The sequence below is a fragment of the Poecilia reticulata genome, chromosome 13, assembly GCF_904066995.2.
Source record: "Poecilia reticulata chromosome 13, P_reticulata-male-v2, whole genome shotgun sequence".
NCBI lineage: Eukaryota > Metazoa > Chordata > Actinopteri > Cyprinodontiformes > Poeciliidae > Poecilia > Poecilia reticulata.
Window position 1 is genome coordinate 24411387 of NC_088842.1, and position 23817 is coordinate 24435203.

At 38.8% G+C, this 23817-nt stretch overlaps 1 protein-coding gene and 1 long non-coding RNA gene across 13 annotated transcripts in view; one reads left to right on the top strand and one right to left on the bottom strand.

The window, feature by feature from the left end:
- The window catches only part of LOC145554536 (chloride channel protein 2-like), a 126432-nt gene that overhangs the window by 72446 nt on the left and 30169 nt on the right, over positions 1-23817 (top strand). For 7 of the 12 annotated variants that reach the window (XM_081614539.1, XM_081614545.1, XM_081614546.1 and 4 more), the window contains 14 exons: positions 2155-2286; positions 3160-3288; positions 5040-5173; positions 6321-6398; positions 8420-8443; positions 8921-8944; positions 9435-9513; positions 12063-12188; positions 14621-14705; positions 16704-16805; positions 17592-17676; positions 19414-19569; positions 22330-22399; positions 23245-23355. In XM_081614539.1, coding sequence (XP_081470665.1) covers positions 2155-2286; positions 3160-3288; positions 5040-5173; positions 6321-6398; positions 8420-8443; positions 8921-8944; positions 9435-9513; positions 12063-12188; positions 14621-14705; positions 16704-16805; positions 17592-17676; positions 19414-19569; positions 22330-22399; positions 23245-23355 — 1335 coding nt within the window. The remainder of the gene's footprint in view (positions 1-2154; positions 2287-3159; positions 3289-5039; positions 5174-6320; positions 6399-8419; positions 8444-8920; positions 8945-9434; positions 9514-12062; positions 12189-14620; positions 14706-16703; positions 16806-17591; positions 17677-19413; positions 19570-22329; positions 22400-23244; positions 23356-23817) is intronic. The other 5 variants (XM_081614538.1, XM_081614541.1, XM_081614542.1 and 2 more) reach the window with 1 other exon arrangement.
- On the bottom strand, positions 1494-12133 carry LOC145554539 (uncharacterized). The gene is made up of 4 exons (XR_014090510.1): positions 12043-12133; positions 3245-3341; positions 2128-2279; positions 1494-1646 (listed from the first exon to the last, which is right to left on the bottom strand). It is a non-coding gene; the product is annotated as an uncharacterized LOC145554539 (long non-coding RNA).

Genomic DNA, 23817 nt, shown 5'->3' on the forward strand with positions numbered 1-23817 from the left:
GCTCTTATTCCCAATTCTAACTTTTTAGTTTTGTAGCTTTTATTTTGAACTGCTTCTTTTTTTACTTGCACTTGGTTAATTTAAAATCTGATGCAACTCAGATGGGACACTGTTTGTAAAAATCCTGAAAATAATTTGACAACTTATGAAAAACCCTTAACTTGTGTGTGTGTGTGTGTGTGTGTGTGTGTGTGTGTGTGTGTGTGTGTGTGTACTCCGATTGGCGCCAGTTTCAGTTGAATCCGTCCTGTATTAGTCAGCATTGGCATTTAAAACTCAAACGATCCGAACGGTGGCGTTTGTCTATCTGTGCTCCTCCTGATCTAATTAAGCAGGTGGTTTTAAACACAGCGAGCTGTTTCTAATTGAATTTCTGCCTCATGCATGAAGCTCCATAATGAATGTGGAGTCACATAGACACGAAGAGGGAGCATACCTCATTGCCATGACCAAGCAAAATTGGTGTATTAATGGTCAGCCTTTTAGGACTTTTACACCCTTAGAAGGCTGTCACCTTGCATAATACATGAAGGGGTGATTTGAATAATTGGGTTTTCAGTGGAAGCAGTAATGAGGAATCTGCACCGGTAGTGTTGGTCTTCAGAGGTGTGTGTTCACTCTGCTTTTCTACTCTCCTCATTTTCACAGTAAAATCACAGCAGAATGGGACCAGTGTTGGTTTCCAAAATGGTTTTGTTCTGCCTAAAGGTCATGCAAACGCAGTCTGCTGTTGTTGCAAAGACTTATTTTAGGTATGCAGATGTTTATATGCTGCATTAAATCTGGATCCCGCAAATCTGAAATGCTCAGATAAATTAACAATTGTTTGATTGGAGATGTTTCAGTCCAGCCATAGTTTTTTAATTTGACAAAAAATATATAGACTGGAGTGACGCAGGCCACTCTCTAATGCAGTAAAAAAGGAAAAGAAGGAAGGAGTGCAGAGAAAGGAAAGACGGCGTAAGAGGAGTGAAGAGTTTCAAATAAGACCTGCAAGAGAGAGAGAGGGAGATGTGGAGCTTAGAAGCCAAGTCAGAGGTTGAATGTGATTAAAAGATGGATGAAGGGATCGGGGGAGGATACATGGGGTGACCCTGGCAATAAGATTTATGTTTTCGCATCCACCTGAATAATGTGTAGTTGCACCACTGGTAAGAACACAGACGGCCCGTGGGTGAGATGACGCACAAGCATGCACACATGCACTCGCATAACACATAAAGCTAAATATACTCATGTACAAGGCCTGTTCCTCTGATCTGTCACAAAATTGGAGATGGAGTGATGGAAAGCACAGGCAAATCTGTGAGATAGTGAAAGCGTTTCTCACAGCTTTTGCCTCAGTTCACAGCTCATGGTGTTAATTGGAGAATGTGTGCATGTGGTTTTCTTTCCAATCCGTGCAGTATTTTCTCCTCGCCTTATGCGCCCCTTCAATGGCTGTATTTTCTCTTTTCTACCATCAGAATGACTGCATGCACAGGACCTTCAAATGTTTTTCATGCTGTTTTTTTTAATTAACCTCTGATTTACATTCAGAAAATAAGAAAACATTCCTTACAAATCATTGATGCATATCACAATGGGACGTCCTAAGGTGCTTCAGTCCCATTTCCTTCAGCGAGTTCGGACCGCCACAAACAGGACTAGGGACAAAGAAGAGGAACCACGTTCAACTTTCTGACAGAATATGGTCACGATTCTTAGTTTGGTTATGCAAGATCAAAATGGTCCTTTAAAAATATCAAATATGTCTGGGTGCCGAGCAACAGGCCTTCTCAAGACTTGTGGACTGGAGAACCAACTAACTAACAAACTAAAACTTCACAAAAGATGCATTAAACAAAAGACGCAGTGAAATGTTGTTGCAGCATGATGCTGTGGGGAGGCTTTTCTACACCTGGGAAAGTTTTAAAGGCTTAACGCTACTATCCAGGGAGGAAATATGCATGATCAGCAGGTAACGTCTGTCTGATGTGTACAAATTAATTGTTCATCAGTTCAGTACACAGCTGTTTTAACAATTGCAATACAGTGACAGTTTGTCTTAGTTTTTGGGAATCCGCTTTTCAATATCAACTAATTCCTGGACTGAAACACGGCTCTGATCTGGGTAATGCCGCTCACCTGACATGTTTTGTTGTCTTCCTGCAGTTTGCACAGTTCGCTGCCAAAAATTCCTGATCTCACGAGTTGGAGAGGACTGGATCTTCCTGATCCTGCTTGGACTGGTCATGGCCCTTGTCAGCTGGGTGGTAGACTTCTGCATTGCTATCTGCCTACAAGGTGAGGGAGGAGGCTTTTATCAGCAAAATGCTCTAATTGTCTTGTTAAACTCGAATGTCTGATCGATATGTTGAGGCTTGACAACCAATTTGAAAGACTTTACTTAGAAGATTTTATAAGATTTAACTTTTTGCCTAATATAGAACAATTTCAGGCCTGCCCACACAAGTCATCTTCACTTTGGAATATGTTGCAAGCCTCTCACTTTATTGCTGAATAAGTAACAGGAGTAGTCTTAAGGATGATGGAAATTAGTGTCTGGATCACTTTGAATAAAACAGTCTCTCACCTGGATCAAAACTCGTATCCATCATGGTTGCATGATGTGAAATGAAAAGAAGAATTTGTAGAATATTGTAGTTAACCCTGGAGCCTTTTCAAAACCCAATGGAAGTTGATGCCTAGGATAAGAATGTGCTGATAAATGTGATTGGATGTATCTTGTTGGGATACTGCATCATAGGATAAGTTCATAAAAGATAAACCCGCATAAATTAGGAGAAGACAAAGGTGAGTGAGTAGAAATATTCAATTAGTCATAAACGTCAGGATGGATAATGGGAGGTTTATGTGGATAAACACTAGAAAATGGAGGTAAGATTGTAGACCTGGTTTGAAGTCTTACAAGATATTATCTAATTAAAATGAACTTCTAAATGAAATAAAGGTAAAATAAACTAACAGAGATCTGTTTGCTCCAGTTGGTGCTGAACTGGATTCAACCCGCTTGTTTTTAAATGATCCAAGAGCCCTGTTTCTCCCACACAGTCTAACCCTGCATGAATACACAACCTCCCTCCTGTGTCTGTGCTGCTGCTCTGATTTTGTTGTTTTTTACACACCTGTTGGCTCTACCTATGTGTGTTTCCACAGCACAGAAGTGGATGTATGGTGGTCTGGACAGTAATGTGTTCCTGCAGTACCTGGCCTGGGTCACCTACCCTGTGGTCCTTATTACCTTCTCTGCTGGCTTCACACAGATCCTCGCTCCCCAGGCTGTTGGTATGACACACACAGAGATGGACACACAAACTGGACAGGACGGCGGTTCAGGCCTTTCAAAACAAAAACACAAACACACAATGCATTTATTTGCCATTATGTGACAGACCCGGCGGCATGGGCGGGCATTGGGATTGCCCGCCCACAGAGTCAGCTATGCCCCCCCTGGACTGGAAGCTGTTTCTTGTTTTTACTTCAGAGTGACCAACTCTCTGTTATTCCTATATCAATTTGATATAGTAGGAGCTTCCGCACTTCCCATAACTGTGCCCTCTGTCACTTTTTTCAGCAGTTAAAGCTGTTTAATCGGTTGTTAACATGACATAACCTGTTTTTCCGAGCCGCCTTCAAATGCAACATGAACGCTGAGACACTTGCCCTGGGTTTAGTCCTGTGCGGCGGCGAAGGAGATCTTCTCCTGCTGTTCAGAGCTGCGGAGGTGTGTTTGAATCATGGCAGCAAAACGCAAAGAACTTTGCACAGTTTTTCCCCCAAACTAACCAACTGAGTTGAGTAAAGTTGTTGGATACAGGTAATGTTAGCTAAAAGATGACTAGCTAATACCAACACAGTTCGTTAAGCTTGTTGACAAGTAGCCTGTAGGCTACTGATGTTGTGGTCTATTTTCAGCTACGTAGATTAATTCCCCCCCCCCTTCTTTGTAAGAAGTATTTTTTGTAGTTGCAGATGCATCCTTTGCACCAAATAATCCAGCATGCACCAAAGAAATGCTGTTTAATGAAAATGGAATTGAATTATTTATTAGCATATTTTAATGTTTTTCTGATATTGAATGAAAGGGTCAGTGGTTAAATGAAAAATTTGCAGAATGTGAAAATTATTTTTAGATGAATAATTGTTGAAATAATCAATTACTAAAATGATTGTTGGCTGCATCTTAAAGACAGTTTTTTTATGAATAAAGCAAGTCTTTTTTTTTTAATAAATCTGATTTTTTGTTGTGTATTAACAAATGCATTATTAAGCTTTTCTCAAACATTAATATTCACGATGACTGAACTGGAAACCTCTGACCGGAAAGTAAAAACCTTCTCTCAGTAAACCTCACATTCCTTCCTTAGATAGCCCTCTTCGTTTCTCTACAAGTTTGGGAAAGAACAGTAAATCCCCCACTAGTGTCCTGAATACATCAGTAACTTCCTGGCATTCAGGTTTGGTTTATTTGAATGCAGCACAGTATGTAAGTACACTCCTGCGGGTAAGGAGGAGACTTGACCATCACTAACAGAGGCTGAAATGATGGGTGCACTCCTAAAAGTCTGAAGGCTTATCCAGCAGAAATTTGGTCAGTTTTTTCCTCCACTCCTCTGTAGAGGAATACAGGGATGTGAGAGTTGAGCCAGAGGTATAAATATGTTGTCTAAAGATTCCTAAATCAAAGCTGTTGAGCTAGAGAGACCCATTCTTTTCTCAACTTCAGTCGCATTGACTGAAGCGTGTCTGAACAGTTTCAAGTCTCGTCTCAGACTTCGGCCTGGACTTTGACTCTAAAGTTATACATTCATTTGTATGGGTCAGGTTTGTGTTTGTAGTGTGACAACCACAAACTAATGATGGGTCCCAGTTACCCCAACAGGCCACTCCCAGCGACCCTGGCATGTTGGCTGGATAAATGAAGACAACTTGTTAGAAATGTGTTAATATTCTGCAGTTCTGTCATAAATATTTAAAGTCATGAATCAGGTCTGACTGAAATCTCAGCTGCTCATCACTCGTCTTCTGTCCTGCAGGTTCAGGCATTCCCGAGATGAAGACCATCCTGCGAGGGGTGGTGCTGAAGGAATACCTCACTTTCAAAACGTTTGTGGCCAAAGTCATCGGTCTGACCTGCGCCCTGGGAAGTGGCATGCCTCTGGGCAAGGAGGTAACACACACACACACACACAGAGGCAGCAGCACCAATATTCATCCCCCTCCCTGCCATAATGCCTGCAGCAGTTTGTGATTCGAACACAAACAGGCCAATGAACGATGCAGGGACAGCACACACTGCACAAGCTGGCAACTTTGCGAATCACTGACTAACTCGTTGCAGTGCACGACTTGTAGGTCTAAAGGCTGCTCTTACTCATGTTGAGGAATGTACAGCTGCAGCTGCATAGTTATTCAGAATTATTCATATGTGCTGTTATGGATTTGCATTTGCATGTAATTGCCTCAAATGTTGCGGCCTGTATGTTATTTTTAACACAATCACTGATCCTTAATGGCAAAAGAGAAAATGCAGTCTGACTAAGACATTTGGTGTTAGAGGTGGACATTCATCAAGAATTTTGCTTGGAACTTTTCAGCTGAGATTTTTCAAGAAAACTTTAACAATTTTCAAATTACTCTAATCATATTAGTCGGAGTTTTAAATGATTTATTTTCATGGAAGATGTATTGTTTTAACTGAGTAGATTTTAATGTAGTCTATTGTTTTTCAAAAAGTATTTTAAGCAGGGATTTTCAGGAATACACATTTCCACTGTTAAAAAAATGCCTCATCAGAAATCTTTATTCCCTCATGCTAAATATTAACAAATATTAAATCTTCATCAGGACTGTGCATTGACTTCCATTCATTTCTATGAATCACCATAAACCTGAAATCAATTTACACCTTAGTCCTAAACCTACTCTGTAACCCAGCAACAGCACTTCTTCTTATGAGGCCCCATAATAAGTAGCGGGTCCTCACAATGTAGTATTTGTTGGAGAAATGGGCCTTACAAGGTGAGAAATGCTAAAACACACATGTACGCAGAAACCCCTGAGGGTCTTTTGCTTACGCACCACTGCAGCAGCATCTGTGGTTTTGATTCAGCACTTACCTCTTCCTCCTCTTTATCTGTGCTCCCCCTTCTAATTCTCTCACTTTTAATCCCATCAGTTACTCTTGGAATTTTTTTTTCACAGAGCCCCCGCATGTTGTCACTTCTGACTTAGAGTAAATGGGGAAGGGGAGTAAAGTGGTGCTTAACCTGAAGTGATTGTGTCTGTCTCATGACTTCTGTGTTTCCTCTTCTCAGGGTCCCTTTGTGCACATCGCCAGTTTGTGTGCTGCTCTGCTCAGCAAGTTTATGTCTCTGTTTGGAGGAATCTATGAGGTGAGTTTTACAGATTTTGGTACGACTCATAAGGATTCCCTGTTCCCCATTTCTGCTCAGTTAATTTCAGTCCGTTTCACAGGTGGCACTAGCAATATTAGGATGTTTACTTTGCTGTTACTCTAGCTCCTTGCAATGTTATCCATACCACTCGAACCTGTTTCACATTTTATCTCTTTTTATTTTTGTATTTTATTAAGGTTTACAAATAAAAACCACTAATTAGTGCATATTTGTAAAATAGAAGGATACAATATGCACAGGTTTTTAAAAATATTTGCAAATGAAATACTTAAAAATTCAGAGTGGATTAATTTTTAGCCCTCCTTAATTTGATATCCAGCAACCCCGGGGTTTGACGAATTCTGAGAAGTTCTAGGAAACTGTCCAGTATCTTAGAAAGGGCCAGCTCTGAGGATATAGTTGGGTGTTGGACAGAGCTCCTAACTTATCTATTTCATTCAGTCTCCATATCCAAGGACTTGGGGGAAGGTGAGATCATTACCATAGAGACGTCATCCAGAAAGTTAACACTCGCCAGAAATTAGGCACCACATTTGGATTATAGTTTCAAGAAAAAACTCTGGAGAAAGGTGTTCTGTTCAGGTAGGACCAAAATGAAATGCTTTAGCCTTCATGCAAAAAGTTATTTGTGGAGGAAAAAACACTCCATCACCCTGAACTCGGCATCACATCAGTGAAACATGGTGGAAGTATCATGTTGCTGAGAAACTTGTCTTTAGAAGGAACAGAGATGCTGGTCAGAGCCGATTGTATAGGATGATTTTATTGAAAATATGTTGGAGGCTGTGAACGACTTGAAAGCAGCACTGAGGGCAGTTCAGTTGAAAACTTCCTCCCCGGTGCATCTATGGTCTCAAAAATCATAACAGTTCTGGAAAGATTTATTGTTGCTTAAATTTTTTCAGTTTAGCGCCAGTTATCTAAATTTGAATGTTTTTCCAGCTCTATCGGCTCTCCTGGTTTACAGATATGGCTGCATTACAGTTGTAAAAATACTGTACTTTCTAAGCATGGAACCCAAAAAGGCAAGATTTTTTTTAATGTTGCCTTGATATTGTTTTATACATAACTCTCGGACAGATTACTTTTGTTAGCTTTTTGTCACACTCAAATGTTAAGATTTATCAATTAGATAAATTTACACAGAATCAATACAAAATGTAGCTTTTAAATTATGACTTTATTTCCTAACAAGGAAAATGTTATCAAAACCTAACCTATGTGGAAAAGTAACTACCCTCCTATGATAAATCATAAATGAACTACGATGAAATGCATTTTAGAAAGTGGAGTTGAATTTCACAAACCACACCCAGGCTTGATTTTTGCCAAACCTGTAGAATCAAGATTAACTTGAGCAGAACCTCTGACAAAATAAAATAGGCTAAAAAGATCCCAGATAGCTACACACCATACCCAAATCTAAATAAATGCAAGAATGGATAAAATGGGCATCTCTAATTTGATGTTACACCACTTGTCACATTTCTGTCTTTATTTAAAATCTTCCACTACCGCCACTTTTCCTCTTTTTATTTGTCCATCTTCACATGCATTGTTTTTTATTACCATTACATTGTTTCCATCTAATGTTCTTAGTGACTTCTTTTCCACCTGAGAGCCATGTGTTGCACTTTATAGCATTTTAATAGAAAGAGTGATGCATGAGTGAAGAGTGAAACTGCTGCTGGATCCGACCCTCTCCACAGTTTTAAGTACAGTATGCTAATGTAACCTGTGGGCTGTGAAAAAGCAGCTTTTCTTTCCAGAGTGCTGTACTTTAAAACGCAAAAATAGGATGAGAGGCTTATATGCATGTGGAGAATGTCATTATTTGTAGAGGGCTAGTTGGACCTAATTGCATAACATGTTTTTATTCAGATCTGTGAATGTGAGGTGATGGAGTGTAAATGCTAAAACATTCAAATGATTCACACAGTTTAATCATTTGTTCTCTGCCTGTTTAACACTGACTCTTGCTCTCCTGCTACACGAAGGAGCCGGGTCTAGTAGGGATTAAGGTAAATCAGCCACACATTTCCCAGCATGCTTCCCTTCCTTTGTCCTATCAAAATGACTACCACTGTGAGAAAGTTGGACAGCCTTTAAATCGGTATCCAATGATAAGAGTTTAACAAGTTTTATCCAATACTGCTGGGACCAAAGGTCACCTGTCAAGACACCATAAGAAATGTTGGTCTTTTTTGGCACAAAACCGTCCATACAACTCTCTAATATTCAGTAAAATAAAAAGAAGGAAGTTTTATTTTATCAGCATCCACTTTAGTTGAGTTTCTCTCTCAGATAAAATATTTGAATCCATCAATATTTGGGTCAGAGTAAGCTTTAGTTGCTTTCTGATGTGAGATGTGTGTGCGGTTGTGTGTGCATGTTTATGTCAGAAGTAGCACCACATACAAAAGCAGGATAAGCCTCAGTACAGTGAGAGAAATACAAGTGCCTCTAACCTCTCTTTCACATTACAATGCTGCTTGAAGGACTTCAGTCTCCTGGGAACCAAGGTAGGTAAATTTAAAAGGTCAAAGAAAAACAAAAAACTCAATTTCTCAGAATGCTCCTAGATCCACTTTCTCCTGCAGAAAGGTGGAACTATCTTTGTTTTTTGTTCTTCACTCATCTGGCTTATTAGGTTTTGCAAGAATAGTACTGAACTACATGTGTCTGACATTATATGAACTGTTTTGTCTCGTCGGTCCCGTTAGGGTTTTGCCAGTCTTCTCAAGATTTTTTTTTTTTAATTGATGCAATTTAACGTTCCTGTTTCTGGTACTTTCTGTAGATATGCAATTGGTTTGTAATTGACTGTAATGGTAACCTGTCAACAAATTCAGTGACTTGCTAAAATGAAAGAAAAATAATCCTTAAATGCTTGTAAATACTAACTTTGCTTGAAGTCGATTGTATATTTATCTAAATTTACAACTCGTCTCCCATTTCATTAGGGTTTTTAAAAAAATTTTTAATACATTTATCGTTCTGTACATGTTTCAGAATGAGTCTAGGAACATCGAGATGCTTGCGGCAGCCTGTGCAGTGGGAGTGGGCTGCTGCTTTGCTGCCCCCATAGGAGGTGAGTTTGCAGGACAAATTAATTGTTTTGCTTACTGTAAGTTTGATGAGAATTAATTGGACTAATTCAAAGTCATTTTAAAAACAACTGTTGGCCATATTGCATAAAAATAAAGGTTAAATACAATACCATAACCAGAGATGATCAAAGCACAACTAATAAGAAAAGGAAAGACAATGATGAGAAGTAGTGGCCATCATTCCAATTACATTAAATGAATTAAAATAGCCTTGATGAAATGTAATTAAAGAGCAGATCAGTTTTTCAAGGCTGTTACAAGAAATACTTAATTTCAAAGTTTTACTTTGTTCTTACTATTGAACCAACTTTTTTTTAAAGGTTTTTTTTTTGGCCCCTATTTGATAGTTAACTGACAGGAAAGTGGGCAATGAGAGAAGGGGGAAGACATGCAGCAAAGGTCGTCAAGGCCGGGAATCGAACCTGCGACAGCTTCGTCGAGGACCAAGGCTTCCATATGTGGGCCGTGCTCAACCCCTGCGCCACCACCAAAGTTAAAATCACTGTGAAATATTTGACCCAAAATTCTTCAAAATAGGGCTGAAACAATTCCTCGAATGATTCGAGTACCTCGATTATTAAAATTCCTCGAGGAAAATTGATCTGCCTCGAAGCTTCGTTAACTTATGTTTTATTATTTAGCGCACCGTGTTCCGGCCGGAACATTAATTGCGTCGCGCGGAGCTCTCACTTATGCCTCTGAGTTATTGACGAAAGCTAAGTGTTATCATCTTAACGTCCAATTTTCAAGTTCGGCCGTGGGGATTTCATTGATTGATGATAATGCCCAGGTTTTTGTTTGTTTCGGGGGACCAATACACATCCTTAAAATTGAGTGCGACAGAATGGACATCAGAAATAATTACACCCCCTCCCCCTTTTTTTTTTTGTTTATTTGCTTTCATTTTTCTCGTGCTGCACTTCTCTTGCTGAGATGCGCTGAACTGCAGTTACAACGGTTCGCCACCAGTGGGCACATAGAGCACTGTGACCGCTCCTGACTCAGCGAGCCAACTGCAATTAAGCGCAGTAACGGCTGGTCAGCGAAGGCGCTCACTGTCGCTCTCATGTCTCAACAGGTAAATGTCAATTCGCGCTGCTGTTGTGTCTCTTGTGGGGGAGGTGGGCTGGAGCGGGGTGGCGAGGTATATGTGTGGAAGTTTTTAGTTAATTCTTTGACTTGTATTGTAAATATTTGTTCTTCGACTTGTGTTGTAAAATATTTGTTTGTGAGCGAGCCAACGGCAATTAAGCGCAGTAACGGCTGGTCAGCGAAGGCGCTCACTGTCGCAACAGCTTTCATCAAAATAAAAGAACCTGCCCAAAACCCACTCTGATTAATTATTAAGTGTGCAACAAAAATTGGTGGCCCGTACGGGGATCAGCGGTGTTTCGAAGAAGAGGGAGGGGGTATAATTATTTCTGAAGTCCAGTCTGTCACAAAATGACTGGAGCGATGCCTGGAGTACGGCAGTCTTTCTCCTCCGGGAGCTGCTGGTTCAAACCGAACTGCGGGAAGAGAGCTGATGAGTATTTATTCAGGTGAGCGGACACGGCGGGCGGCTGAGTAGTTGATGCTTACCGTGTAAATGTAGCTTTACGGACGAACCGCACAATACACTTCATATCACCCCGGTCTCAACAAACGGAAGGTGGAAATCATCTGAGTGTGACGAACGAAGGTGTCAAATCCCGTTGCTAACATAAACACAAAAGCTGGGCAAGGCACACTTGTCAAGCCTCCCGTTTTGGCAGGGAAACTACCGTTTTTTTTTTTACCCCCCTTTCCCGCAATTTTTAAAAACCATTTTTCTGTAAATATCCCGTATTGCTCTCTTCCTGTTTCTTACGTTCGTACCCTGGTCTACCGGTGAAATCTCTCCCACCCCACATTACGTTCGTTCGTTCATCTGTCTTCCCCGGACCTATCGTCTGTCTCCTGGTCTATTTCCTACCTCAAATCCCCCATCTTACTTTCGTTCGTTCGAAGATGAATACATAAACTAAAAGCTGGAGTATAGACATTTTTTATAAGCGTATTTGTGAGTCTGCCTCTTTATTATTAAATTAAATAGAATTTCAGGTTTTTGTATACATTTTCTTCAGGTTAACTTAGAAAGTGAGCTATTATTTTTACAGGTTAATATTCTAAACTACAAAAAAGTAACTGTTGGGGAAGCTCAAATATGAAATATTGGACTGATGTTAATATCCAATAGTAACACTGGTGTTATGCTAGATTTACCAGTATTTTATTTTATCAATTTTTTTTATCCGATTACTCAATTAATTGTAAGAATAATCGATGGATTACTCTACTACTAAAATATTCGTTTACAACAGCCCTACTTCAAAACACATTGAGCTACCTGATCCAACATATGAGATCTGGGTTGACTTGCTCAAAGAAGCAGTTTTCACATCACACACCATATTGGATTGTTTAACAACTCTCTTCTATTCCCATAATGTTCTAAGATATGTCTGTAGGAAAAATATGTCACAATTTACTGTTCTGCCTTGTGTTGCAGGTGTGTTGTTCAGTATTGAAGTAACATCCACATTCTTTGCTGTGAGGAACTACTGGAGAGGGTTCTTTGCAGCTACCTTCAGTGCCTTCATCTTCAGAGTGCTGGCTGTCTGGAACAGAGACGAAGGTAACGTCATTGAGCTTCGTTTATATCAGACCGTTAACAAACCACCTAAACATCTAAGCAGTATAATGCTGTACATAATTGCACCACTTCTTCTCTAATCAAAGCAAATCACCATCTGCTAAAACTTAAAAAATGTTAAGTTGCTAAAGGAATGTTTGTCCGACGATTAAAAATTAGTGCGCATGTAAAAGATTGGAAGAAGTTTAACCTAAATATGATGTTACTGAAGTTTAGTTTACCACAATTTTATGTTAAGTATATTTTATCTATTATTTATTAGTTTGGAAACGCATGTTCAGGTCCTTTGAGGTCCAGCTAAATCAAGAACTTAATTACAGCAAACATATTATATTTCAGCAACATGACATATGATGAAACATTTTCAAGCGCACGGAAATGTTGTAAGCCGCTATATTTTATTCTTTTATATAAATATATTTGACTACGTTTAAAGGGGTTAGGTGCAGTCTTGCATGACGCTGCATTTGAATTATTATTTTATTTTTTGCACCACTGGTTAGTACCTTTTCAAACATTCAGACTTTTAAATTAACTTTTTCTCACGTTGCTACAGAATTTTAAATCGATAATGATGGGAGTTTCACTCCAGCATCATAAATACTGGCAGCTACAATTGTAAGCTGTTGAAAACCATTTGGAATAATATTCTCAGCTTGTTTAATTATCCTGTAATGACTAATAAGAAACTTATCAAACAGCAGGAAGAGCCTGAACTGTATGACTCATTACGTATGTCTGAATCCACTCTGTGTATTATGGCACACATCATTAGCTTTCTGAGAAATTAACATTTCCTGTTGGTGGTAATAACATCTGAATTCAGCGGAATATGAGAAACTCTGGTGGCAGATTGAAATGTATTACCACTGTACTGGGAAAATAATTAGTTTTCAGAGCTGCACTTCCAACTCAACAAGCTGCAGGTCCCCAGTGATCTGTTAGCTACTACTGTTTATTTCCCACACCTAATTTTCTCTAGCCATCTGTCTACTGTGTGCTGGCAAGAGGGCAGGAGTTCTGGTCTAACCCAGTGTAACCCAGGTTAACATAACCCTCACTAAATGTAAGCCTTTTCATAAAATAGCTATAAAGTAGATAAATAGGAAATTAATTAATTAATTAAATAAATAAGATAATAAATAGGTCTTAAAATAGTTAAAATATAAAAAGTAATAATTACAGACATTAGGAATGTTGTATTTCATGTTATTTTATTTGGTTAAAACCGTATAAAATAGTTTTTATTTTGTCAGCAGCTGCAACGGTTAAGTGTGAGTAAAAACTACACATTGATGTGTAGCCTATGTGACTAGCTCCAGCCAACCGGGTTGCTATGTTCTCTGGCGCCAGAAGAAGAAGAAGAAGCAGAAAGCGCGAAGAAGAAGCAGAGAACGAAGAAGCTAAGAGTTGTTCTGTGAACGAGAGAAAGATGAGAGAAAATCGACGATTAAAAGTCTACCTGCTGTCTAAAAACATTTTTTACAATTTTGGAGCTTTCTGCATTTTTTTCAACCTGACTGCGGTCGGGACAGTGTTATGTTACAGAACTGAAACAAGATGGCGAGCCGTAAACCAGGAGCCCTGTAACCGCGGTCTAGCAGGAGCTACGCTCTCTGCTGGACATTGCAAATCATCCAAACTGAAATAGCAGTGGATTCAGAGAAACGGGATTAACCCTTTAGGATCATCAGAGAGAAAAGATGTTGATTTGAAGCACAAGTTATTCGGTTTTTTGCTGGATTGTTTCTGTTGTGTTTTTTTCCCTTCTCGAAGCACATTCAATATCCATTGTTACAGTATGTGAAATTGTTTGTTGGGTTTAAAATAGAAACAAGAAATGGTTAAAACAGGAAATTATAAAAACCTTAACTTATTAAAAAGAACACTAAATAACTAAAATAGATTAAAAATATTTAAAACAAACTGTAAATTAAAATAGATTAACAGTATCAACTTGGACATAGAGCTATAACCTAGGTTTGAATAAATAGTATCATTTAATACCTAATGGTAGGTTTAAATTTCAAAATAGGGATTAAATAAATTATTCTGAAGAAACGGGAAAACTACTGAAATTTGTGTCATTGTATGTCAACTGTTTGTAAGATTGTTGTTTATTTTCTTTTCAACAAATAATAAGATGGCAGTTTAAACATATTTTCTGGTCTGTGGTCATGAATGCACTTACACTTCTTCCAACTCCCGTAGCCGAACCTAGCACTGGTCCTATTGTCTGTCCTATTAACTGTAAACACATTGTGTTACAAAAGCATGAACTGTAGTTGCACCTGCACAGAAAACTGCAACGACTACAATTAAAACTTTCGATTTCAACCTCACATTACCAATTTTGTGTGTTTTCTTGTGGCTTGTTCTATTTTCTAACTGTCTGTATGTTTCTGCTTATTCAGAGACCATCACGGCACTTTTCAAAACCCGTTTCCGTTTGGATTTTCCCTTTGATCTTCAGGAGCTTCCTGCCTTCGCTGTCATTGGGTGAGTTTTCCCCCAGGTCAGAGGTCATCAACCTGTGGCTCTTTGAACCTTCCACAATGACTCTTAACATTTAAAAATACATAAATGTAGGTTTTAGGAGTTTTACAGTTTTTTTTAATAACTGCAATATAGTTTTAAATGATTGCAAAAAACGTACACAACAGGGCGTGAAATATTTATTCACCAAAATTTATATTTAAAAAAAAAATAAAAAATTCACATATTTATGTGAAAATAACGAATATCAACAACCCATGGAGGAAACTATATCCGTTCTCTTTCTGCAAAGGTTCAAGGATTTTGTTCATGTTAAAACTTAGAAATTGAAAATATCTAGTAGATATTTATCAAAAATAGATAACCTTTGCAACTCTAAATGTGTTTTTTTTTAGCTGGTCTGTGGGCAAAATGGATCTTTTGATTGTAAAGGTTGCAGTCTCCTCTAGGTTGTCTACAATTTGCAATCAGTGATTACTGATTGACTTGAGGGAAAGCAGACCAACAGCATCACACATTCTGGAAGAACAAAAAACACAAATACATGTAGCTGCTCTTTTTCTGCACTTGGATAGTAGTTAAAAATAACCAAAAGATTTTTTTGGTCACTCATAACTGCTAAGCAGACGTTAAGGAAAAGGTGGAAATACCACTCAGATTCTAAAGAGTTGTTTCCTGGGAACCATGTAATCGTTTGATTCAGGTCTGATGAAGCAGAAAAGTGTGTAAAAGTTGTATAATACCGTCCCTTGAGGAATGGAGTTTGATAATCTAGATAAAAACTTGTTGTTCAACACAAATTGTACCTAATCATTTACAGCAAAAGATCAATTTTTAAACCATAAAGGTTCAGAAGGTAGCAAATCAACAAAAACGCAGGTTTAAGTTGTTACAGGTGATCCCATTTATTATGGCATAATCTTGACTTGCTGTAACATTTGGAGGGGGTTTCCTCAGGGTGGCCTGTAAAATTCTCCTGACATGGATAATTCAGCCCTGTTCAGCAGCTGCCTGTTCTCTGAGGGATGTCCTATTTTATTCTGTCATAGCTTCAGGGCTTTTCCTGGCTGTGAATGATACAGAAAGCCCTGAAAAAAAATAGTTAGTGTGGAGATGGGAGGGATGCTCTCCTTTTTTCTTCTTCCTTCCATCCGTTTTTCAGAGTGAAAGTTTGCCTTTTTTGAATTAGCTGAAGAAAATGACTTATTGTTCAGCTTTGACTCTTCCTCTGATGCTTTTTGCTCTAAATAATAATTCCAGCCTGGACATCAACACGGCCCCTGGAATGCTTAGTCTCAGTTTCACTTTGTTGCTCTCTGTGTCAACATGTGAGTGGAACAGAGTGCTTATCCGTCCATCTCCCCTCACTAGGATCCATGCAGCAGGGAAAGTCGGTCATTGTTTCAGTCAACTAGGCCAGGACCGGTTTGTGCTGTGCTGCATGCTGCCAAGGGCATGTCTTTGAAGAGTTGCTTCCTATTCCACTTGCAGTTTGTTACACCTTCAGGCGTAAGAAGTAGCTCGCTTGGTGAAACTCGACCTCATTACCGCACAGAACAACATACACATGGAGATGGATGCACCTAGTGATGAGCTTTAATGTAGCTCTTATTTGAACTTAATAGAGGAGAGCATTTTCCCAACAGACATTGTTTTTTAGAAGCTTTGAGGTTTCTAAGAAAGAATTAACTGAATGTAGTCCTGAGTAGTTTATGTGTACAATGACCCTATTGAGTGAAATGCAAGTCTGAGAAGTTCTTAAAAGGTTGAGGTGAACGTAGGATCTTATGAGCCTCTTCCTCAACTTTTTCTCTTTACATTCCTATTGTTTTTATTGTGGCCAAATGCACTGAGAGCAACGTATGGAGGTGGTGCAGAAGACCTGATGCGTTGCTTTGTTTACTCTTGAACTAATTTATTCCATTTAGTTTCACTTTGATCATGCAGAGTGCTTCATCACTAGGGAAAACAGGACTAACTGCCCTGTTTCTCTGTCTGCAGTATTGCCAGTGGATTCGGTGGTGCATTGTTCGTCTACCTGAACCGACTGATTGTCCAGTTCATCAGAAAACAAAAGACCATCAACAAATTCCTCATGAAGAAGTGAGTACATGTGAAGAATGTGACAGATGTCTCCCAGCTTCAGTTTTTCTCCATTGTTTCATATGAGTCACACACTAGAATGTGTTTGTGGGCTCTGTGCATGTATACAGCAGTCTGCTGTATTTTGAGAAGTTCATAAAAGAATGAATGGTAAAATCAACTCTGAGTTCCAAAAGTTTTCTTTGATTAAGGATCTTTTAAGCCAAGCCTGATGAGAAGTCAACTCCTTCAACCCATTAGGAAACTAATTTGCTTTTGTACTATTAACACATCACAGAAACAGTATGCAGGACTCATACAATGACAATAAGTTGCACTTACCATTAGATGAAGTTACAGGCGAATGGCAACTGGGAAACATTTTGTACAACAGTTTTAAAGTGGCATTTCAAGATCACACCCCTGAAAACTTCTTTTATGGTACTTTATTATGATACAATAATAAATGTTTTTTACATACAGCGTTTTCCAAGCTTTTTGTATTTCAGTGAAAATTGTGAAGGCACGAACAAACGCAAATTGTATTACCTGTTTATACACTTCGACACATTCTGGGCTGTTCATTTAAAGCCAACAGTAACAGCTAAACATACATCTCTTAATAATCATTGAACATTTTAAATTTGTCTGATATCTAACCGCTATGATGATGATGACCTCAAGGGTTGCTTTTTTCAACATGGCTGTTTACTGAATTTACAGCATGTTTACTCTTCAATAAGTGATGAAGTGCAAATATGGAAAAAAATTATTTTTATGACTTATTTTTTTCTTTTCACCTTTCAGGCGACTGCTGTATCCAGCGCTGGTCACTTTATTGATTTCAACACTGACATTTCCACCAGGATTTGGACAGTTTATGGCTGGAAAGGTATGGTTCCAACATCTTTGAAAAGTTATGACAGAAATAATACTCTTTTGCATAAACTGCATTGCTTTGCATTTTCACTTTTCTGGAATTTGGAGAATAGGGACCAGTGAGCTGAAGTGGTAGCATCATGAGTAGAGTGATGTGTAACAGTTTCCAGAGCTTGTGATTTGTCCATTGAGCTAAAGGAAGAATCACATTTGTAAAAATGTTGGTTAAAAGAGAGCTGCATTTTCTGGAGGCATCCCAGCAGATCATCCAGACTGCTACAACAGACTTTTGTGGTTCTTTGGTTTGTGCCACATGCTAAAGGCTGTAAGAGTCTACTCTGTTTACAGCTAGAGGTTGATGGACATGATTGTAGCTGACAGGTTCAAATAGTCCAATAACCAAAAAACAAGTTTTTTTTTTCTTTTTTTAAACCTCTGGTCATAATAACTTAAAGGGGTATAAATGTGCCTGTGAGTGCTAGTGACTCATCAGTGTACACTGGAGACATGGACGAGCATATTGTCCTTTTGCTCCAGGGATGACTCATGAGCATGTGTTGTGCCTTCTTCGATTTTATCCCCTTTATCCGGTTAATAATCGGAATTAGAAAAGGAATAGACTGTCCATCCTTTGTACACTCAGTATTCACACACACACACACACACACACACACACACACACACACACACACACACACACACACACACACACACACACACACACACAGATTGACTCCCTCTCTTTGCCTTGGCTCCAAATAAGAAAGTGTTGAAGACTTCAGAAGCTCTGCCCACGCTGGCTTACTCCTCTTAAAGCTCCTCTCTTTGGAGTACCTACTCAGAAATTTGTATCTGTGATCCCTTTGTCTTCCCGGCACACTCTTCATCATCATCTCTGCCAGTGGGAACTTTATCTCCAACGCTGTCTGCAGCTGATGTGACTTTTGTACGGCATCAGATGATTTTGTCACAGCATAATCCCTGACGGATATTGTAAAATGTAAATCTCCGGTGACATTTTGTAAAACCTTGAGCTCATCATCTTTTTCTGTGCTCACATTCAGAGGAGGTCTTTCCATTAAAACGTGCTGTGAATCTAGGCCCTAAACCTCAGATTTTCTAAATTCTTCAGTAAGATGTGGTTTAGTTATGCTCTAAATCACAATTGTCACATTAACAGTCATGGATAGCTGTAAACAAGCAGGTGTGAGCATGAGTAAAAAGCAAAAACAACGGCAAGTAAATGAAAATCATCCCAAATTCAAGTTGAAAGACCCTGCTAACACTTTGTGCTTTGTGTTTGTTCTGAGCCCTGGAGGAGACATTTGAGGCAAAAGAGGTACTTTTAAGGTCCCACAAAAGATTGACTATTAGATCACAAAAGCTGTTTTCGCACTGCAAGGAACGGAACGGTACAGAACGGAACGGTTCCAGCATTGTTGTGTTTGCATATACACCGAGGGCGCCATCGAAGCTGTACCTGATGTCATTATTTTTGAAACTAAACAATGGTTTTGATAGTCCTGATATATAAATGATGTATATGGCAGGCTTCATTTTTAATTTGCCACATCACAATTTCAATTTAACATTTTACTCATCAGTATTTTAGCTTTTGATTTACAAACTGAATACAAATTTTTTAATGATACAAAAAAAACTACATAATTTGTAATTATATTACAAACGATTGACACAAAGTGCTGTCACTTGCTGCTGAATTGTAATTATTGTTTCCTTTGATTTGTAGTTGACTCAGAGGGAGTCTCTGGTGACTTTGTTGGACAACCGGACGTGGGCAAAACAGGGAATTGCTGAGGAATTTGACTACATTGGAAACGCCCAAGCCTGGAAACACCCACAAGTCAACGTCTTCGTCACACTGGTCCTCTTCATCATCATGAGGGTAGGAGCAAAGTTGAGGAAGCTTTACAATGATGGTATCACACTTCTGTAGACGACTCTGCTGGAGGCGACAACCCAAAAGCCGTCTTTACTGCGGCATGTTGAAGCTTGGAAGCTATAATTTCTGAGGAAATATTATTAGCAAAAGATTCACTACATGTGATATGCAGAACACAATATGAAAGTAAACTAAGAGTCAATTTCAGCTGGATTTGGATTCAGTTAGATCAAGTAGAAACTGAAAAGAACTGGATGAAACGAGAACAAAATGAAAACAAATACTTTATTTTCTGTTGTAGGATCAAAATGGTCCTACACTGCGGAAACCTTTTGTTTGCCTTGAGGCTGCTACGTAGTTGATGCTGTACCGTAAAAGATCAAGAATTCTTTTGGCAAATGCATCCTGTTGACAGATTTGCTTCCTTATAAACACAGTTAAGCACATCAGTGTCATTTCAAAACAGTTCCTGTATCGGTCACGTGACTTGCTGAAAGCAATATGCGCACCGACACAGGGTTTGGTCTATGGGCTTGACACATGCGCCGACTCATTGGTGTTGGCGGCCATCACTAGTTTACGGTACAGGAACCGGCCAGCACACACAAAAAGACTCAAAGACGAGCAGTAGCCACAAACTGTCACTAAACTCTGTTATGTAGTTATTATTGTTGAGAGTACTAAACGTTCAACAATAATGCTGCACTACTACAAGCCACATTTGTGACACTTATGTCTATAACTGCTGCATCTTATGACTGTCATGTATGTCACTACTTTACTATCTTAACTCATCTCAACATTAATACAATAATCATGTAAGACTTATTATCATCTGTTAAAAACTATGAAATACTGCCTACACTTTCTTTGTCCTGCAGTGTATATTTTACTGTATTGTTTGCTAGATTTCTTCTGCAGTTGTAAATATTATATATTCATTGATTTATATTTATATTTTTACTTCCATTGAATGCTGGTAGTTCTTTATTTTATAGCCATTTGAACAGTTCTTCTCATGCAAAGCATTCCATTGCATTGTTGACTTTGTGTTAATGTGCATATGACAAATGAAACTGAACAGGATAGAAACTTGATTATGATCCTTCCTGATCGGTGATCACACCATACTGAGCACTATCGCATAAAATTCCTAATACTCTGAGTGTGGAGTGTGACACATGGTGGTGCTCTGTCAGTATGTTAGCTTTAAGCTAAACATGATTCATAAACATTAAGGTTTCTAGACTAAACCTTCAGTGCAGCAGCTTTAACCACCAATAGCATTCAGCCTGAAACATGACATTACTATAGTCGAGGTACTTTTTCCATCAGTGACTTATTAAAAATACATGGAGGGACATTAACAGCCTACAGGGATCTTTTCATTAGTTTATCTCGGATGTAACCCTGAGCCACGGGGGATTTGTAGGCCACTGTAACTTTACAGACGTCAGAGTGGTTGCCATGATAAGGACTGCTGTCCTATGGGGATGGAAACGACACAGCTGGCAGCATTTTGTCACGTTCACCTGGGTTTGAGTGGATTTTAATGTGCAAACAAGCAGCTGGATCATATTACCCTGTCATCTACACCCTCCAGACGAGGTGCTCTTTTCAGATTCCAGCTTAATGGAGGCCGATCCCGAAATTGCGTTTAATATCAATACTTATGTGCACAAGGTTTTGTGTAGGTTTTGTGAAACACTGAAGTTTCTCTACTTTTGGACCACTTTTCTCTTTGTTCAGACTCATGTCCCAGATGTTCAGAAAATCATTGAAAGCATGAAAATAAAATTCCCATTATGCTCTAAAGTAATAGTGTGTAGTTCTGTTGGACCACAAAAAATAAATCTGTAACCCAGACTCGTCAATTTTTGTCAGTTTATGCCTTCATCAGTGTACATTGTGCCTTCTGCTTTTATTCCAATTTTTTATTTCCTCCTCACCTCTCCATAGTGGTTAATATTGTCTGTGTTTGACATTTTTCAAAGTGGTTTTCTCAGAGGAGGATGTTCAAATCTGTCAAATTACATGAGATGAAAAGGGATTGTTGAAAGTGGGTGACTCAGACTATAGGTGGCAACATAAAGTGGAGATTGACACATTACCATAAAAATATTAATCTGACTGTAGCATTTATATATGGTTTACTTTCTCTACCACATTTTGCTCCATTTGTGTCTATCTTTTTACATTTAAAGCAATCATTGTTGAACCTCAAACTAATATTATCTTTGGCTAACTATTGATTATGTATTCCAATCTTATTGGTTTCATTTGGTTACTGCAGTGTCAAGGATGTAACTGATCAATATTGTGATCATTGAGTGGAGCTTTGTATGAATATTAACGAGGTATCTTGTATAATATCTGTGTAGCTGGAAACTGTTGATACTTTTAAACACAGGCCCTCCGATACATGTGCACATAGAGCAATGCTTACACATTGTTGGCGCTGACATTTTCCTTTTCTTGCCTAATTAGCTGTCCTCTCCCCTTGCCTGCTGTGGCGTCAGCCAATCGGCGAAGGCCAGTCATTACACAAGCTTTATTTCAGGGTCTTTGTCAAATGTAGAATGAATGTGACAGTTCAATCTAACCTGGGCAATAAACCTCGCATGGCCGCCCCCTCACTGCTGATTCGAGATTCAGCTTAGCTATCATGTTGGGTCACACTGCATAGGACTTTGTGTCTAATTGAAATGCCACCCTGTTCTTTCATTTTATGTCTTTATCTCACTTTTTTGTCTTTCTCTTTAGTTTTGGATGTCTGCCTTGGCCACCACCATCCCTGTGCCCTGTGGAGCTTTCATGCCTGTGTTTGTCATTGGTAATGAACAATTAACAATGTGTGTTTTAGAACAGTGAGCTCAGGTCTGTTTTTTTTAATAGGTGAAGTTAGACTGTCATTTAGGAAGTCTAATCAGCCCCATCAAAGACTTGGTTCAACGGATAAAACAGGAGAGAGATGACGAATTACACAGGATGTTTTAAAAAGTCTAGTTACAGCATCAGTTTATCGTATCAACGTTTTGATTCTGGTGCAACCAAAAGAAAGTAGTGACTGAGAGGACAGCCTTTTCCTAAAAGCAATGAAAAACCCATCAGAATTGTTCAGAACTATTATGGCAGAACCCTGATTGGGTCCTAATCGTAATTACGAATGTCTGCACATTTTGCAGTTTATAGTCTTATCTTTTTACCTCAGTTGTAGCAATCAGGGCCTTGCAGAATTACTTTACACCTAAATCTACACCTTTCACCCCTGTTGTAACTCTTCAATGGGGAAATGTAGCACTGCAGAACGGAATGTGTTAAATGTAGTATTTATAGTTTGGAACCAGGTGTAGTCATTCCATTGTACAAAAATTTAGGTCTGAAGGAATCACTCTAAGCCTGATGACCTAATCACTCTCCCGGAGAAGCAAGCAGTGAGTGAGCAAGGTGACAGTTGGATGTTACGATACTTGCGGATGAATATCGATTTTTTTCTAGGAAAGAAAATATCGATATACATCGCAAAATCGATATTAGTTGCACAGCCCTAGTTTGGAACCAGGTGTAGTCATTCCATTGTACAGAAATGTAGGTTTATTACTTCTCTACATGTAGGCAGAAACCCGAGGTCTGACCGTTTTTCTTCATCCATGTGTCCCTGTGGTTTGGCCATTATAGGAGCAGCGTTTGGTCGTCTGGTTGGAGAATGCATGGCAGCCTGGTTCCCAGATGGCATTCACGCTGATGAATCCATCTATCCTATAGTGCCAGGAGGCTATGCTGTTGTGGGTATGTTGAGCACTCATTAATTTATTACCAGATAACTTTTTTTCTTCTTTTCTTTCTGGTTATGCTTTTGAATAAGTATGAATGTCTGATTTTGTGTATTTGTAGCATTCGTATAGTTTTATTCTTATTAGGTTTGAGCTCCCATCTCAAGATCAAAACTTTCTGATGCACCACAAATAAAAAGCATGAAAAAGTTATGAGAGTTGAACATAATGGAAACAAAAATGACGCAACAAAATCAACTGAATGCAAAAGTACTTTTTTGAAAGAGGTAAATCACAACATAATCATCACTTGTTGGTGAACTTTATTAATGAAGATTCAATAAGTTTTTTATATACTGTAGATGAGTGGTAGAAATGATTGATTTTACTTTATTTTTAAACAATGATTACACATCCACAATATTTCTTAAAGTTGCGCGTGTGAGATCCAGTGTTGCTGCAGTCCTACTTGTTGACA